This window comes from Malus domestica, chromosome 15 (genome assembly GCF_042453785.1).
Source record: "Malus domestica chromosome 15, GDT2T_hap1".
Taxonomy (NCBI): Eukaryota; Viridiplantae; Streptophyta; class Magnoliopsida; order Rosales; family Rosaceae; genus Malus; species Malus domestica.
This window is the reverse complement of record NC_091675.1, coordinates 49,085,804-49,105,039: the sequence shown is the minus strand read 5'-3', so window position 1 is coordinate 49,105,039 and position 19,236 is coordinate 49,085,804. Positions and strand designations below refer to the sequence as shown.

The 19,236-nt window shown below is 37.8% G+C and overlaps 1 protein-coding gene and 1 long non-coding RNA gene across 2 annotated transcripts; both read left to right on the top strand.

Annotated features, from left to right (window-relative positions):
• Positions 1-1,313: 1,313 nt before the first annotated feature.
• LOC139192045 (uncharacterized) lies at positions 1,314-1,986 on the top strand. Its single transcript, XR_011575825.1, has 2 exons — positions 1,314-1,501; positions 1,736-1,986. It is a non-coding gene; the product is annotated as an uncharacterized lncRNA (long non-coding RNA).
• Positions 1,987-3,727: 1,741 nt separating this feature from the next.
• LOC103402067 (uncharacterized) lies at positions 3,728-4,520 on the top strand. Its single transcript, XM_029093525.2, has 2 exons — positions 3,728-4,061; positions 4,168-4,520. Exons 1-2 carry the CDS (start codon positions 3,728-3,730, stop codon positions 4,518-4,520), a joined length of 687 nt encoding a protein of 228 aa, XP_028949358.2.
• The last annotated feature ends 14,716 nt before the right edge of the window (positions 4,521-19,236 follow it).

Sequence of the window (19,236 nt, the reverse complement as noted above, 5' to 3'; positions counted from 1 at the left end):
GAGAATAGGTGTGTCTTGAGTCGAGTCCAAACCAAAGCTAATTAATAACTATTGTTGTAAACAAGCCGACTTGCCCACTTGCTTAGCGAACCCAACAAATAAGCCATGATATTACAATCTGCAACCTATAATGCCGATAACTCATTGTTGTCTCAGTAAGCAAGTAAAAAGTCCCTGAGGATGCAAAAATACCATTTTGCCCCTCAATGTGAGAATGTGCATAAAATCATTCGATCCACACCTCAATCACGCTCATGTACTACCCCAAAGCGCACCAATCACAGCTGCTAAAAGTGCTTCAACATCCACATGCACACGAACAATAAAGTTCTGGAGTGAAGTAGTTGAAAGATGCGTAGAGATGAACACTTGTCGTAAAACATTTCTTTCCTGACTAACTACAATGATCGCTCTCCTGATCAAGAGGTATAAGAGTCTAAACCTATATTTGAAGAACTATCACTCTGTCCACTTCCTTCGAATTATGGTTGTCGTTTCAAACATTCACAGAAAATGTCCAAACAATCACCAAGCTCGGAACCTACAGTTCTACTTTCACCAATTCCTTACTAAAAGACTGCTAAATCTTCAAGACCACTTGGAATTCTTCCTGGTAAATCTGGTAAGCTTGCGAAAAGGTTATGCTCCTAATGTTTCTGTTATAATCGATATGGAACTGGGCGCACATTTCATTCGGGTCGATCCATTGTGAATTCTTCACGGATTTAGCGAGAAATCATGCCGAAGAGGCTAAAAGAACACTCAAGAGTTTAAGGGTCAAAACAAGTCCATCAATACTAGAGTACAAGATATCTGGATTGAATATACAACTCTGATGCTTAAATACGTGTAAATACTTAACTTGATTATGTGATAGCTATTGAAATGGTCAAACGATAACTCAACTTGAATGATAGTTTAATGGAAACTGACGAACAGAAATTTAGATTTTTCCTCAACCCAAAATTCACAAAAATTCGTTACAACGGTAGCTCCAAGAATATTAAACAGTTTTCTAAAAAACGGCCTAGGCAACGCCTAAGCGCTGGGCGGAGGGTGGTCAAGGCTTGTTCGTGCAAAACGGTGGAAAAAAATGGCTGGGCTCTAGGCGGTTTTTTTTTTTTTTTTTTGAAATTGAAATTGAAAAAAAAAATCCTATCTTTATTGAAGTTTATTCTAACTTTGTAAGTCCCTGTGCCCTGCAGCTACCCTAATTTCATTTCAGAAACCAAGTCCTTTGTTTCTTCTGCCTTCTTCAAGTGCAGTGCACTCACAGACTCACCTGCTGGCTACTGCGACTTTGAGAGGTTTTCTGGGTCTTCGACTCATCGTCATCAATTATCTTTTCCAATTTCCACAATCTCCACTCTCCACCTGCTCTCGCATCTTGATTCTCCATAGCTTGGCTGCGACTTCGAGTCGAGGAACTCGTCGATTACGAAGAAGAGGAGGAGAAGGCCCCTGACTCTGCAGCTAAAGTAAACGGCGAAGCCCCCAAAAAGTGAGTTTTTGGTCTACGGATTTGCTTGCTTATTTTTTTTTCAGTTCGTTGTTTAGTCGATCAGAATTAAAAATTCAACCTTTTTGTTATTCTAATTGCTTATTATCTGTTGCTTTGCTTGCATATGATTGTTGTAAGTCAAAATCCGATCGTAATGCAGAAGAGAAGTATTCTGATTGCAATTGAATATTATTTAGGTCTAATTTGGTTATCTTTGTCATTGTATTTTTGCAGGGGATACGTTGGAATTCACAGTTCAAGGTTCAGAGATTTCCTTTTCAAGCCTGAGCTTCTTCGGTCTATTGTCGACTGTGAATTTGAGCATCATTTTGAAGGTAAACTCTTAGACTTTTTTTTCAATTGTTATTTTGTAGCTGAACTGCCGAAGTCAAACCATGTTATCTTGATTTTTTTTTCCTGTTTCATAGGTGAAGTTTATGATTATGTTTTTGGTCATATATGAATATATAAGTATATTTGAATCCCCATTATGTTATTTTTATCAATCCATTTCTTTGTCGGTTAAATATTTAACTTCTCGGGCCTCTTCTGAACTTCTGATTTGTTTTCTTTTATGTGCTTACTTAGTTCTAAGCTTCATATATATTAGCAAGTATATATATAATTATAATACATGTAAGTGGGATTTCATCCCAATGTTTATGTAGCTACTGTTTGGGATATTAGCAAGTATATATATAATATATGTAAGTTCTTTGTAATGTTTATTTTATATGAACTTTAGGATTGTTTCTTGTGTGATACTGATGACTAGTACCTCATCATCTGGATCATCTAATGCAATGTTGTCCTCCTCCCAAACTGAAAATGTGTTGAAGCGTAGCTCGGAAGATGTGGGATGGGAATATGGGATCTTGGCAAATCCTACAAACTCAAATAAGGTGAAATGTAAGTTGTGTAATAAAATCATTAGTGGTGGAGTGCATAGATTAAAACAACATGTAGCCAACATAAGGGGAAATGTAGCGGCATGCACAAAGTCTTCAGATGAAGATAAAGCCAAATGTAGAGCCGTAATAGAAGAAGCAAAAAATAAGAAGAAACAAAGGGATAAGCACATTGTGGAAGTGAGGGAAGAGGTGCAACTTCAAAAAATTCAAGAAGAAGAAGAAGACATTGAAGTGGTTAGGTCAAGGAAAAGGTCTTGCACTCTTGGACTTATGGATAGGTTTGCATCCCCCATCAATCATGATTCTTCAAGTGAGGGAAGCAAGAAAACTCGGCAACAAAACATCCATGATGCAATTTCGAAGGAAATAGCATATCAAGTGGATCAATATGTGGCTCGATGGGTGTACGAAGACGATATTCCTTTCCATGCTATTGATAATGATAGTTTCAAGCGTGTGATGGAAGGGGTTGGTCAATTTGGCCCGGGTTACCTACCTCCAAGCTAATACGAATTAAGAGAGCCATTATTAAAAGAATAAGTGGAAAGAGTAAAAAAGTCACTCAAGAAACATGAAGAAAAATGGGCTTTGAATGGTTGCTCAATCATGACGGATGCTTGGACCGACCGAAAAAGAAAAAGCATAATGAATTTATGTGTCAATTGTAAGGAGGGCACCATATTTCTTTCTTCTAAGGAATGCTCTAGTGAAGCACATACCGGAGAATATATCTTTGAATATGTTGACAAGTGTATTGAAGAAATTAGGCCTCAAAATGTGATTCAAGTGGTAACCGATAATGCATCTAACAATATGGCGGCGGCAAACATGATGAAGAAAATAAAGGCCGAATATGTTTTGGACATCATATGCCACTCATACTTTGAATCTCATGCTTCAAGGGATTGGTAATCTCCCTAGGTTCAAAGGAGTTATTGACAAGGAAAAAGTTTCCACTGTCTTCCTTTATGCACATCATAAAACTTTGGCATTGATGAGGATGCACACCAAGAAAAGAGACATAATAAGGCCTGGAGTCACTAGATTTGCAACTTCTTTCCTCACATTGCAAAGCTTAATGGATATGAAAAAAGACTTGAAGGTTATGGTTGCTAGTGATGAATGAGAACAATGCAAACATGTCAAGACTACAAAAGGGAAAACGGCATATGCTACCGTAGTGAATGCACATTTTTGGAATGGGGTCTCACTTTGCTTGAAAGTGTTTGATCTTTTATTCAAGATACTTCGAATTGTGGATGGGGATAAAAAGCCATCAATGGGCTTTTTGTATGGAGAGCTACAAAAAGCAAAGATGGAGATTAAGGAGACATTCAAGAACAATGAGGCCAACTATCAACCAATTCTTCAAATTATTGACGAAAAAGTTTATGAGCGGCTTGATAGTCCATTGCATTTGGCGGGCTACCTCTTGAACCCTTATTTCTTCAAAGATCAAAGCATACAACATGATCCATTTGTCATGGAGGGGATTTTTACTTATGTTGAGAAGTTCTTCCCCAATAATTATGAGATTCAAAACCAAGTGATAAATGTTGAGATGCACAAGTATAGGGTAAAAGAAGGTGGATTTGGAAGACATTTGGCCGAAATTGGATGCATTGAGAATGATGAAAACTATAATCCGGGTATGAATATTCATTTCACATATGCTTATGTTTTAACTTTTATTTATTAAATTTGAGTTTACTACTTATTTTTCATTACTAATTGTGTGCGTTTTTTCTTCATTAGTTGCATGGTGGTATAATTATGGAAATGGTTTGCCTAATTTGCAAAGGATGGCTATAAAGATTCTCTCATTGACTACAAGTTCATCCGGTTGTGAAAGAAATTGGAGTTCCTTTGAAGGCATACATACAAAGAAAAGGAATAGACTAGATACAACAAGATTAAATAATTTGGTCTATGTCCAATTTAATGCAAGGATTATGAACAAGAAGAAAATAGAGAAGGAGAAGAAAGTGGACATACTACTTGCAAGTGAAGCTAGTATGGCTCAAGGTTGGATTGTGGAGGGTGGTGATGAAGAGCTTGAGCTTGGTTCGGGAATTGGAGAGACATCGGAGGTAGGTAGTTCCCTATAGCCTAGGGGAAGTTCCAAAAATGTTGAAGTAAGAGAACTTCATGAAGAAGATTTTCTATCGGATGAGGACACGGAAGAAGAAGGAGATGATGAAGAAGTTGAGTTTGAATCCGACACCGAGAGAGTCTTGGAGGGATATGGTGAAGAAGAGTTTGATGCCTGGTAACTTTCGTAGCTTGATTTTCTTTTCTATGTCTAATTTTGAGAAAGCTCATTCATTTAGATATATACTTGGTGGTATAGTGGTATTAATTAAAATTTAAAAATAAGGTTGACAGAAATCCCATCTCTAACTAGTGACTATCCAATTTCACATATATGATTGGATAAAGTTGCATGAAAAGGGCATTGGGAAAAAAAAAGTTATGAAAAAGTTCAAAAAATATTGGATATTGGCAGAGAAATAAGCCAATATTGGCAGAGAAATCCATGACACCAAAACCAGCAACGGCATAATATTTCTTTTGTACATTTTCTATGTGTTTTACATACAGGTATAGGTGCTAAACATTTTATGTCTTCTTTTGATTTACAGATGAAAGGAGAATGAAAATTGTGGAGATGGGTGGTGTTCCAGAGCTCGTGAATATGTTGGGGGCCGCTACAGATGACAGCACAAGGAAGACATTTTCATTCACAATTGGTACTACATGCGCCTATGTTTATACCTTGAAATTTTGTTAATTTTATAGAATAGCCGAATAGGTGTGTATCAACTTAAATTCTGGGATGCTAAACATAATTATCTTACATTACTATATTTCTTTATTTTATCTTACATTACTATATTTCTTTATTTTCCTCCTATTTTGCATTTTATGTTGTTTTAAATTGTGAACTTGTTGTACTTGTACATGTGTCATCATAATCCTACAATACTCCTCACTATGGTAGTATGGTTATATGGCATATATGCTTGATGTGTTTTTAAATTTTGGACTTGTTGAATACTCTTTTTGCATTTTATCATTCTTTTATTATCTTATCCATGGATTTCATACAAGTATAATTTTTTGTAAGTATCAATATGCTTTTATTTACAAGATATACAAGAAATTTACCTAAATCCGCCTAGGTGCTAGGTGCTAGCCCGCCACCCGACTAGCGCCTAGCGTTTTTTAGAACCTTGATATTAAATCACTAGTGGTGAAGATTTACTAGATAAGGTGCTGATTGGGTTATTCAAGGACAAACAATCTGACCTAAAAACTTCAATGTTTAAGTGGTCCTCCTGGACAGTCTGTCTACTTCAAGAATGATACGAAGAGCAGTATGGTAACCCAAGATTGACTAAGATATCTTTTAGTACCAGGAGGTGAAAATGAGATTATGAACAGAGCCGATGTAGACCAAAATGTCAGAGAGTTTGAAAAATTCAAGAATAAGGAATTCGGCCAAATGGTTCAAGGTATAGTCTTCATGGACTAATGAACAATACACCGAGTGAGATGGTCGATAAACATCGAATCATTACCAAAGTCTCCACGGAGGGGTGCCATTAGGTTTTCAAGCCAGCATGGTAGTCGTTGACCCCAGGTAGTAGATAGAACGGTCCACTTCATGTTGTTTTAACGTCGAAAGGCATAAACATTACTCAATCTTACTACATCAGCGTATGGCAAATCATTCTGTAAACATCATCGTCGGGTTTAAAATTTATTGGTGTCATCCAAGGGTGTAAGAACAATGGTTGGGTAAGACAACATATCGAACAAAACTAACTTATTCCCTAGAAAAAGATGAGGGTTTAAATTATGGTCAAAGAATCGTTGGCAACTGTCGATAGAAATCGACAAGACCAATGATATTTCATAATTCACGACACTTGAAAGGATTTCGATTCCCAACTGTCACAACCTTGGATTTGGTAAGAATATCTTCTGCTACGTTCATGTCTCCCAAGTAAGGTATGTAATCTAAGCAAGGTCGACATTTGAGCAATTTGGTATAAAGCTGGTTATTGATGTTTAATAAACTGAATTCATGGTTAGAGCAGAAAAGAAAGTTATCAATAAGACAATCACCCAGGAATTTTCCTGAGGGTCCACACGAATTCCTTAAAAGGAAACAATAAGCCTAAAGAAACTGATTTGGTCTACCCCCCCCAATACCTGCTAACTTCGCTTACTACTGGTGTTTTCATAATTTTCTCCAACACGAACTTCGAATGTTTTGAGCATTCTCCCAACAAGTATGACTCTGCCCGCCATTCCTATCGCAGAGGACCAACATCATTTTTGATCTTCAACTGGTCTCAACTAGAATTCATCCCACGATTTCCTCTAATTCACGTCACTTCTATGTAGAACTAACTCTGCCCGCCATTCCTAGGGAACACATGACGCAGAGTATCAGTCCAACATTGAAAGTCATCCATCAATCAATTACGTCAAATTTGAGACAAAATTCCAACATGGTTTTCTTATACTTCAAATAGGATGCGACTATTCAGGCAGAATGAGGATTGCATAACCGTGCCGAATGACATCGATAAACAGAAGCCGTGACATCTAAATGATATCAAGGCCAACATAATACTAAAGTGGGAAAAGATCCTAAGTATGCTATAAACAAACCATGCTCTGATACCAAACTAACACGCCCAGATCCCGATATCCCCAAATACCAGGATAGGCACGTGTTGGCCGACACCCGAAGATGACGAAGCCATTTTAAACATTCATCCAAATAAAATACTTAATTAGAAAGAAACATGCCAATGCAAAAACATGTTCAGAACATACAACTAATCAAGAATAATATGAAAGACTTATTATAAAAATATACAAACAAAGGAATAGGTCCTACACAGAGAAGACTTGAAGATACCTATGCAGAGGTGTCCTCACGCCGGGACCGGATGCCTTGATTCTAATCCCTGAAGGGGGCGCAAAATAAAGGGTGAGAAGACCAAAGTTTATAATACTAATACTAATAATAAGAAAGCCATTTTCTTTCTGAACATATTAACCCCCTATTTTGAAAACACATATAATACTACATAGTAAGTTTTCTGAAAACTCTAACATGCCATGAAAAACATTCGTAAAACATGTGCGCGTAAACCCGTGCTCAATAATGGTAATATAGTCGCCCGAAGGTAAATCCGTAAAACTTCCATAAATAACATTAATGATGTACTCAACTAGGGGTATCATAGTCGCCCAAAGACAGTACCTGTCCATCACCCGAAGGTGAAGCTATACGACACTGGGTTACGCCAGTGAAGAAACATACAACATAACACACCGACACTAGCCATGGCTAGTGAAGCTGTCCGACACTAGTTTCGCCAGTGAAGTTGGGGGTATGTCATAAATATCCTCAACTGTGTCCTTTGGCCATAGACGTCTACATACCCATGTTGTGTGTATGTGCTGTATGATAACCCACTAGATAAGCACCGAAAACATATCTCAAAAATCTCATATCAAATCGGAGCTCAAAAGCTCAAAGCCTCATCTCATAAATCCATGATAATTCATATTCATAAATCCGTAGAATTTCATATACGAAAATCCAATCATTCATAACCTTTAGTAAAACGTAAATTTGATAAATCATAAATATTTTGTAAAAGCAATTTAAATAAATCATAGTTTCTCCGTAAACCGTAAATATAGAAATCCGTAAAACATAATATAAAACATACTCAATTAGTGAAATATGAAATGCATGTAAGCCTAATATTTTATAAAAAAAAACATGCAATTTGAGAAGGGGTCCACTCACAGTATTCCATTGCCGGGGAGCCGCTCGAATTAGGGAGGACAGAGTCACTTCCAATTAACAACCTATACACCAATAGAGGTCGTTTAATAAAACTCTACTAAAATGATAGAATTTGGGAAAACGAACAGCGGATTTGGATTCAGCACATCGAAAAACCTAAGTAAGAAGCTTGGGTTCCCCCACACGCCACCATGGGATGGCAGCCCAGGAGGCCAGGCACGTGCCGCCAAGCGCCAAGATGGGTCACCGAAAAAGTTGTCGGTGTCACCGTGGACGGCTGCAGCTCACAATAGCTCCAACGGAGGCATGTGTGATACACGTGCCGGCCCAAGACATCGCGAGTACAAGCGTACTTGGCTTCCTCGCAAGGCCGAGGATTACAAATTTTCTTCCCAACTTTTAGAGCTAATTTCTAGTTCGATACTTAACCAAATTCGATGATTCTAAAGCCAAAGTAAAGTTAGGAATGTAGGAAACAAGACTATACCCAATGGAAGCCCAGTCATGGCCCGAGTTGGCTGGGAAAATGGTCTGAAAGTGGTCGGATAACCACGTTTTCAAATTCCAAAAAAATGCGTTGTGCTCCCTCCTGAGATTTCTCTGCATCCACATTCGTGATTAACTCCTAAACTACCCTAATCCAATACTAAACACGATCTACGAGGTCCCAAGGGTTTACCTTGATCAAAGATTCAAGAAGTTTTGCATGATAAGAAGATGAACAATGGCGGCGGCCACTGACAGTGCAAGGTCCACAGCTGGGTTGAGTTAGTAGGCCAGGATCCAAGTTTATAAGCTAAAGAGCTCATAAATCATGTCGGGGTAACAAGGTTAGCGATGGTGATGATGTTGCCAGACCACCTAGTAGGTGTTTGCAGAGAAAATAAGGAGTAAGAATTAGATAATAAGGTTAAAGACCAGAATTTGGTGTGATTCAACTTGTTGCAGATGTGGATATCGGTGGTACAGGCTAGAGTTTGCCTAAGTTGATGGCAGGTGGTGTATGGCTTCCAGTTCTCTGTGTTTACAGAGTGAATGAAATAAGAGAAATGAGAGATGAAATATGATAGTGATGAGGAAGAGGGTTCGAGAGAGTCCGAGAGTATTGGAGGAAAAAGAAGACACAAGGAAGTGGGGTATGGGCCCTACGGCTCATAACAAAGCATACATAAAAAATATCTCCCAACTTGAAATTACCAAATTGCCCTTCACGTTCATAAGTCCGTAAAATCTCCACCTTAGCTTCAAATTTGATTCTATTTGTGCCCACGCATTCATAACGACGAGTACTACAAGGATACGCTAAGGAAACAGATTTTACGTGACACGACAAGGCGGTCAACAAAAGTCATCGTTTTTTCCTCGAATGGCATTTTCGTAAATTCACTTTAAAATTATAAAAACCGTAATATTTGGGGATGGGTCATTACAATTTCCATACATGTCTTGTATGCTCATCAACAAAACTAACAGAGTATTTGTACCTTTGTATAAACCTAGTTGGTGAAGTACCCCAGAGATCTGAGTGAACCTTTTGAAATGGAAAACTACATGTATTTGTCCTATCTGGAAACACCTATCTTGACATTTTACCAAAAATACAAAAAGAACATACATGTTGTTGAATATCTTCTGTATTAACTATATTTGACTGCTTCATCATTTCTGAAATAACTTCATTGTTGGGATGTCCAAGCCTTTGGTGCCAAATTGTATACTTCACTTTGTGCCCAAGTAATGCTACTAACTGTTGAACTGAAGAAGATAAAGCCCTTGGAAACATCTTCAGTGGAATCCAAAACAACTCACCATCCTCACTTCTTCCTTGGTATATTACAACTTTGGTTACATTGTCCTGCACATAAAAGTTCAAATCATCACATATGAACCAACAAAAATTATCCTTACGTAATTGTTTGATCGAGAGTAGATTGACAATAATAGTTGGCACATGTAAGAAATTTCTTAGAATCAAAGAGTAAGGCAACGTTTTCAGATGTGTGGAACCAATATATTTGATTGGAAAACCTTCACCATTGCCAATTGTGATTTTGTTATTTCCTTCATATGCAGTAACTTGCTACAGTGAATGTGTCTATAATCAAATAATCATTGGGTAAGAATGTTTATGGAGCTTGAGCTAGCATTACAGTGAAAGAATAAGCATGTGGTGTCCCTTCACAGGCAAAATTATTTATGTGATGACAGTTTAATGCAATGTGTCTTCTCTTGTCACATATCTGACATTCCATTACTTATTCCACTGAGCTTGGTTGAGTAGATCTTTTCCAGCAATTAGGTGTTGTATGTAATCTTTTGGAGTATATTTGACATTCAGGCACTATATTAGGTCTTGTCTCCATGTTACCAAACCAAGATTGCTAGCTTCCTCCATTTGACTTTCCCCCAGAATTACCACCTCTATTGTTTCCATAGTTTGAAGGTCTATAGTTTCCATTCCCATTAGGCTTAGAACCATAGTAAGGTTGAGGACTATTGTTATTGAATTGCCTTGGATTATTGTGTGTCCCAACAAAACCATAAGCATTTGTAACCTTATTATATCCTTGAATCTGAGATTGTGGTAAAGGAAATGAAGAAGGAAACATCACTGGAACCTAAGAAGGAAATTTTATCTGTATTGAACCAGGAACAGGATATGACATATGTGCTGAATTCGAAGATGATGCTCCTTGATTATAATTTCCTCCAAAAGTGGAACCTGCATTTGGTATATGTGTAATAGTTCCTCCAGTAGTAATACATTATCAAAGTTGCTAGAAGACTATTGAACCATTGAAGACTGAGAACTTGAACCAGTAGTCCCTTGCATATACAATCCAGCAATATTTAGAGACAAATTGTTGATAACAGAATCAACTTCTCTTTCTGCACACAACAACTGTTCTCGAAATTCTCTTAGTGACATAATTGCATCTCTTATAAAGATTACAATCCTTATAATAGAATACTCTCTTGGCAAGCCTGACAATGCAGCAACAATGAAATCATTGTCAGTAACTACTTCACCAGCAACAATTAATTGGTCTTAGATATTTCTAAGCATAGACAAGTATTGATCAATTGAACTTTTTCCTTTTTGCATAGTCTGAAATTTTGTCTTGAGAGTATTAACTCTAGCTTTTAAGACATATGCATATCTATCTTGCAAATAGACTCGAGCTTCATTTGCAGTTTTAGACCCTAATACATGCTTAATGGACTCATCTCACAAAGTAGCAATCAACAAACTCAAGAGAGCAAGATCCACAGATTCTCATTCCAAGAATGCATTAGAAATTGTATTAGTGACTTCTTGATTAGGACTAATAACAAAATTTGTTGGACACTTAACAGATCCATCAAAATGACCAAATAACTTATACCATTTAACTATAGAGGTAAACTGAAACACCCACTTTGCAAAATTCTTATCATTCAACTTTATTGTCAACATGCCTAAAAGGCTTTCAAACTTCATAGATGATGATGACATTGTTTCAATATTTATCACAAAAACTTCAAGAATTTTCAACCAAGAAATATAGTAACCAACTATCAAACTCAATACCTCCCAAGAACTGAAAGAAAGCAATCAAGAAATTTGAACCAACAACTGAATCAAGAAATGGCTTTGTGCCCACAACAAACTTTAACTAAGCAATCAGAGATGATTTCGTCCCCACTAAAACATTCTGAGAATCAAGAATCAACTAACAATCGCTTTATGCCTCCAAACAGAAAATTTTTCACAACTATTCTAAAACATTAAAACAAAAGACTACCCAGAACAACTGGAATCACAAATCATATAGATGCTGAAGAAATGCTCAGAAAAACTCTACAACGCAATTAGATCAGGGAGAATTTGGAATATTTCACCTGAATTTTCCAAAAATATCACCAGCACTTCAAAACCTAGAACACCATTGATGCATTAGCAAGAGATCACCAGATGCAAAATCGAGAAATACAATAAACCATCAAACCTCACAGTAGAATCGCTAGCTCGATACCATCTCAACAACTATGAATTGAATAAGAATTGAGCTATGCTAATGAAGAAAGGAAACATAAAATGCAGAAGGAAGTCAAAGAAAAGGATGAAAGGAAGAGAGAGAAACTGAATATTCTTGTGTTTATTGCTTTGTAACGGTAATGAGCTATTACACATAGGTTGCTATATATAGCATTTCTTACAATTGATGACTCAACACTCTCTCTCATTCTAGCTCACTTAACAAACTAACTAATTCTTAACAACTCAACTAACTTGTAACAAACTATAGCTGACATGGCATGAAGATACATACTAAGCTATCATACATCCTCAGTCATTACCATGTTTGCCCTATTCACGTGAATTTTTTTTTCTATTATTTTCTTTAAATAAAACTTAGAATTTCATAGCAAAGATATGGTAGAGATGTACAAAGAGATAAATTCTTTTTTCTTGTGTTTCCCTCCAACCGTTAGCATCCCAAGTGTAAGACATGGAGGCAATAGTCAAGTTGATTCCAAACTATGGTTGGCCGTTTTGCAACTAGTAGTGACAGGGGAGGAAGCTTGTTTGTTAAGTATGGAGCTATCACTAATGGGCTCAACGGAGATTTAATGATAATTATTTTTTTTTTTTGGAAATCATAATATACTTATCCATAAGGGTTTAAATTTGAATTTTTTTTTTCACGGGGTTTACCTTCCAACTATCCTATAACCACAAAGGCCATTTATCCAATTAGGTCTAAATTTCATCTTGAATTAAAATGCAAATGTGATTGGTGCCACATTATTTGGTACAAAAGGTTGGTGTGCCTAGCATTATTTAGAATACATAGGTTTTGGGGTGGATAAATTAGTGGGCTTGAACATGTATAAAATACGTTGGGCCAGCTTAATCATTTTGAGCACTATTTAGTACACCATGCACCAAATAAATGGGTGTGTACTATTTATCATGTTCGATCTCTTATACGAGCTGCTAACGAGGCTTGAAACTTGAAATGATACATTGTTACTATATTTAGTCTACTGGTGTCCCTCCCTTTAATTGTTAATAGGAAGCCTTAGAGTCGATTCCCTTAGATAAAAAATTCAATACTAAATTATGGTTGGTTTATTGTTTGGCTTAGTACAAATTTTAATCCTCTAACGTTATATCAAAACTACCATATATCGATTGTGTATTAAGGTAAAAGTTTACACTGCACGTCTAAATTAACCTTTTTATCAACAAAATTCCACTCATAGAATACGATGGCGTTATTCTACATTATGGGGAGGGGATTGGATTGGGCCATAGAATGATTCAACATTAGGTATCAAACGCAACAAAAATATAAAAGAGTCATCGTCATCCATGTAAGGTAAACCTTATATCTCTCACATATAAATGAAAATAAATAGTACTAGACTACAGTACTAGTTCGTGTCCAAAGTAAGTGTTGAATATACTTAAAAAATTGTTGGGTTCAAATAGTAGATAAAGGAACACAACAACTAAAAGATGGTCTCAACAAACTGATTCATATAGAGAGATTAAATGACAGGATTAGTTTTAAATAAAACTAGAGAGCTGATTTTCAACTTAGTTCCATATTAATAAATCAAAACGCTACGATAATGATAATTAATGCCATGTCAATCGTCTCAAAGCCTTATACAATTTAGGGGTGGGCAACAGCCGGACCAAAATTAGAGGGATATGACCGAACTATTTTGGAAATAAAACAGGGTGGGAGATGCAAACCCGATTGGTGTCCGGATCAAGGCATCGGTATCCTTTAAATTGAGAGTTGCAACCTACAAAAACATATTCTTTGGTACGAGGTTCCAGTTTGTCAGTGGTATAAGCACCTAAGTGCGAGTCACACACACAACCAAATCCAAATGAACGAAGGGAGGACAAATTGGGATGACGACCAAACAACCGAAAATAGGGACTAGACCAACCTAACACCGAGGAGGGGAGAAGATTAATTATAAAGACAATGGTAAGAGCGATTTCAACCCAAAGGGAGGGTGCGAGATTGGCAGTGTTTAGAAGGGGAGAAGTGACAGTGGAGATGTGTTGGTGTTTGTGCTCGGTTAGGTCATTTTGTTCGGGAGTGTAGGACATGAGACACGGTGAACAATCCCAATGTTATACAAAAAGTTTTAAAGGAACTATTGATGTATTTTGTACCACCATCCATTTGTAAAAATCTAATCGATGAATTAAATATATTACATGCCATATTATATAGGGATTCCAAGTGCATGTAAACTTCCAATTTGGCCCACATATGGAAAATCCAAGAGTAAATGCTATAATGATCTGTAAATAAGACACAATAATGAAAACTGGAAATAGACGGAGTAGAGGACATCCAAATATCAGAATGAATCAAATAAAATGAAAGCAGTGCAACACTTTATTGGAATAAAAAGGTAATTTGTGCGACATAGAGGGTGCACATGGCTTACAAAACACCCTATTTAATTGAGACCTAGAACCTAAAGACGACTTAGATAAAGACAAATGACCAAGACCAAGGCGGGAGTGCCACAAGGAGAAAGAGACAACATGGAAAGCAGACTGACGGGATGGAGACACGGGATAAAGATGACCTTCACAACAACCTTGAAACAACAAAGAACTAGTGCAAAAGTCAGAGGTCACTTGACCAAAATGATGAATAGTAACTACAATAGAATTATCTTTAGTAAACTGAGAATGAGAGAAGATTTGCTTTAAGAGAAGAAACATATAAGACATTATTTAACTTGAACTAATGAGAACCTAAAGTAATAGAAAAAGACCCAGTGTGAGTGATAGGAAGAGAACCCTCGCCACCAACGAGAACATATTCGTTACCATTGTAGGAAAATGGGTCATTGAGAGCAGCTTCATTGTTGATCATGTGGTGAGTGGCGCCCATATCAAAGTACCAGGTAGGGTTATTAGCAACACCAGGGGAAGGCACGGTAGCCCGCAGAAGGACGAGCGGGGCAATGCAGGGAAGCAGAGATGTGATGGCCAGGAGATTTGCAAAAATTACACCACAAATCAAGATGTGCATTGAGAATACCAGATTCCCCATTGGTTAGTCTGCCAACCATCACGGCCACCACCACAACCTCCACAACAACTGCCTCGACCTCAGCCACATGGACACTGATTGAAACCATCGTGCCTTTGGTTCATGTGACGTGGTTGTTGCTGCAGCTGCAGAGCAGCCGCAGGTGATCAGGGTCGAGGGCTTGAAAGGCAACAGATTGCTGTTGTCGTGGGGAAAGTGAGGCTCACTACTGCTGTCCACGTTGTAGCCTTTGGGCCCTGGGCTGTTGGGCCTGAACTAGAGCCATGCTACTTGGAACAGTAGCTAGAAGAGCATGGGTCGCTGGCTCTACTTTTGTTTAGGCCTTAAATATCATGAGGCGAGAACACAAGTCGGGGAAGTCTGGCAAATAATGAGAATTAGTTACAGCAGCGACAAATATTGAGTAATCTGGACCAAGACCTTTAAAGACAAAGCTCACCAAATCATTATTAGAGACGGATTGATTAATAGTAGGAAGAGAGTCAGGGAGAAACTTAGCATGTTGAAGGTAGTCTGATATGGAATGGGAGCCCTTCATAAGTGATTGCAGTTGAAACCGGAGATTGATGGCATTAGCAAGCAAAGCCTAAGAAAAATATGCATGGATACATTTACAGATGACCTAAGAGGAGTTTTTACCAATAGTGAGTGACAAAATAGGCTCAAAAAGGGTGGAAGCCAAATAGCTAACAACCGTTTGATCAGTTTGAAACCACGTAGCGAAAGTCGGATTTGGTGTAGTAGGCTCAGTGTCAGAGAAAAAAAGAGTGACGGCAAGGGCCCAATTAGTGATATCCACGTAGCCAAATAAATTGTAACCAAGAAGAAACGACTTCATCTGACCAAACCAAATGAGGTAGTTGGGATTGGTTAGTTTCAAAAAGTGAGCAACATTAGGACTGGAGTGAAAGGGTCGAATGCTGGAAGAGGAGGAAGAAGCTTGAGTGGCCATAAGTGAAAGAAAGATGAGGGTTTATAACAAAAAGGGAAAATTTTTGGAAAAAAATAACTTGGGGGAGGGCTAGGGTTTGAGAAAGAAGGAGAATGGTAGGGTTTGACCAGGAAAGGGAAACCTAAATGAGTGATACCATGTAGAATTGTAATTGTATTGCTTATATTGATCTCACAAAAATACAAATATATATAAGTTAAGTGACTTGGAGTACAAGTAAACCTAGACCTATAGGGATTTATAGAACCTAACCCATGAGAATCTTAATTGGATTCTCCTACACTAACAGTTTTTTGTAGTTGACTTCGCATTAGGCTTGTTCCTTAAATCCATCTAGAGGAGCTCGTCCTCATCAGGTCATCGAGTAGGGAGAGACCTCGAGTTGAGAGGAGATTATGGTGCATGGTGGTCGGAGTAGGGAGAGAGACCTCGAGTTAAGAGAGAAAAGTGAGAGATGGAAACGGAGGAGGTAGCTCGATCGAGTTAGGAGAGAGAGAAAGGGATGAAATCACTGCAATGTGAGTCGCTAAGACTCAAAGAATGTGTAAATCTGGGATGAGAATCAAACGGTGGAGATTTATTCTCAGTTAAGTAAGATTAAGTCAACGGATGTCACAATCCGTCCTGTCCCGTTGTGTCTTTAAATATTTGAACCCAGCTCATATCCGTTTCAAACTGCTTGAATCTGCCTCAACCAGCAGATTCAGGACCCGTTTGCTTAACCTTGATGTAACTTTAGGGTGCGTTTGGTACGTGGGATGGGACGGAACAGAATGGGACGGATGCGTTTCGTCCTATGTTTGGTGCGCTAAAATTATGTGGAACGCGTGTCCCACGGAACGAAAATGGGTTAAATTTTGGTTCTCCCTCCCCCCTTGGAACGGGTTTTTCCATCCCGTGAAACAAAAAAATCATAAAATTTAAGACAAAAATACCCCTTAGCTTTTTATTTACACCTAAATCATACAACAAACCCTATTATTCCTCTTCCTCTTCTTTGCCGCAAGTTCTACATCTTCCTCTTCTCTACCGCAAGTTCTATTATCTTCCTCTTCTCTGCCGCTGAAGTTCTTCATCCCTGCATCTCCCCTTCGCAACCTTCCTCCTCATCCTCTTCTGTGTGCCTCTCCGTGAACTTCTCTGCATCTCTGTTCCAAGTTCGATCCGCATTCAGAGGTATCTCTCTATCTGGATTCATTTTTTTCAGTTCAAGTTTCGATTTTTATATGCTGAAATCTACAAATCTGATGTCTTTGGGTTTTGTTGGTTTGAATTATGTTTTGGATTTTCCTCTGTTGGATTGGGTTATGTTGAATTTTTTTCTGACACACCCCGTCCCGAATGAGGGCATGCTGGTTACGTCACTCTCACGTGACGGCCAGCATGCCCTCATTCGGGACGGGGTGTGTAGAGGTGGTTCCGACATGCCAGTCGTACAGACCATTAGAGGGGTTCCGACTGGTAGGTGACTTTAGATTATGTGCACAGATGATTGATGAGAGAAGCACTAGAGCGTATTATTTCACCATCTTAGTTGTACAGACTACTATAGGTAGTTCCGACTTATGTGCAGTGTAATGCCATACAGGTCACAGTTGGTGACTCCGGCAGGGCCGTACAGGTCACAGTTGGTGACTCCGGCTGGATGAGAGATTGAGCTGTAGAATCAGCCGTACAGGACCACTATAGGGTCTCCGGTTGATTTATTATTTCACCTGATTTATATTGATCTATTCATATTATATTTTGGCATATGGCATGGCATGGCATATTCTTTCTGAAAAGCGTTGAAGGATTGTGATTTGAGCTTTTGATGATATATATATATATGTTTATATACCTTTTTTCTGGGAAAGTATACAGGTTTTACGGCGAGGGATTAGAAATATTTTAAATGAAATGTTTTCGAAAAACTTTGTTTTACTGACCCACTCAATTTTGTTTTGCGCCCCTCCAGGTTCTAGATAGCAGAGCTTTGGTGGCCACGAGGAATCCAACGATGTTCTGACAGAATTCACAAAAGTAGGACTCACCCTCGGGTGTTTCATCTTAGTAATTGTATTTTTTAAAGCTTCCGAACTGTGTAAATGGTTACGTCACTCTCACGTGACGGCCAACATGCCCTCATTCGGGACGGGGTGTGTCATTTTCAGTGTTCAAGTTTCGATTTTTATGTGCTGAAATCTACAAATCTGATGTCTTTGGGTTCTGTTGGATTGGATTCTATTGGATCGATCATGAGTAGCTGAATAAGTGTGTATAGATATAAATGCTTAAGGAGGAAATAGAAGGAAAAATAAAAATTTAGGTTTGTGAAATTGTTAAGTTGGGGTTGGAAGCGTGTCATGCAGTACAATTATGAAACTTTAGGTTTGTGAAATTGTTAATTTTTTTAATCATTACATTTATGTGGGGATTTCAGCTCTAATGTATTAGAAATTTTCTGTTGTGGATATGAATTTTCAATGGGCTATTTGAGTGGGATTAATAAATTCATAACCTATTAAGTTATGGGTAAATTAGGGTTAATTCATTTAATTGTGAGATCTGCTAGTTAATGGTGTGAAGTACTAGTTACTACAGTTGTATTTGTTTGTAGTGATTTGGGTCCAACAAAGTTGACATTTAAACTTAAATCTTGAATGGGAGGTGTCAAACAGTTTTTATAGTGCCAGTTTTGTATCGCTTTAATGATGTTGGGCATAGCAGTAGTCAAGTGCTCTTCACAACCTTGAATCATGGGATGTGTTCATTACAGTTGCCTGAAGTTGGAATGATTCATAGTTTTGTTTGCAATTTGAGATTTGTATATCTCAATGGCTGAAAATTGAATTAGAATGTGAGAAAGATCAAAAATGAATTGTAGAGAGGCGATGAATTCATTGTGCATCTTTTCCTGATCAACAATGAATTTGTTAATGTTCTCTGTTTAAGGTAGATAGTGTTGCCTG

Bases quoted from the DNA above. Each gene is read 5' to 3' on its own strand.
- LOC103402067 (XM_029093525.2), top strand. From the start codon at position 3,728: ATGGAGATTAAGGAGACATTCAAGAACAATGAGGCCAACTATCAACCA. The intron at 4,062-4,167 runs GTATGAATATTC...TTTCTTCATTAG, and splicing joins TGATGAAAACTATAATCCGG to TTGCATGGTGGTATAATTAT.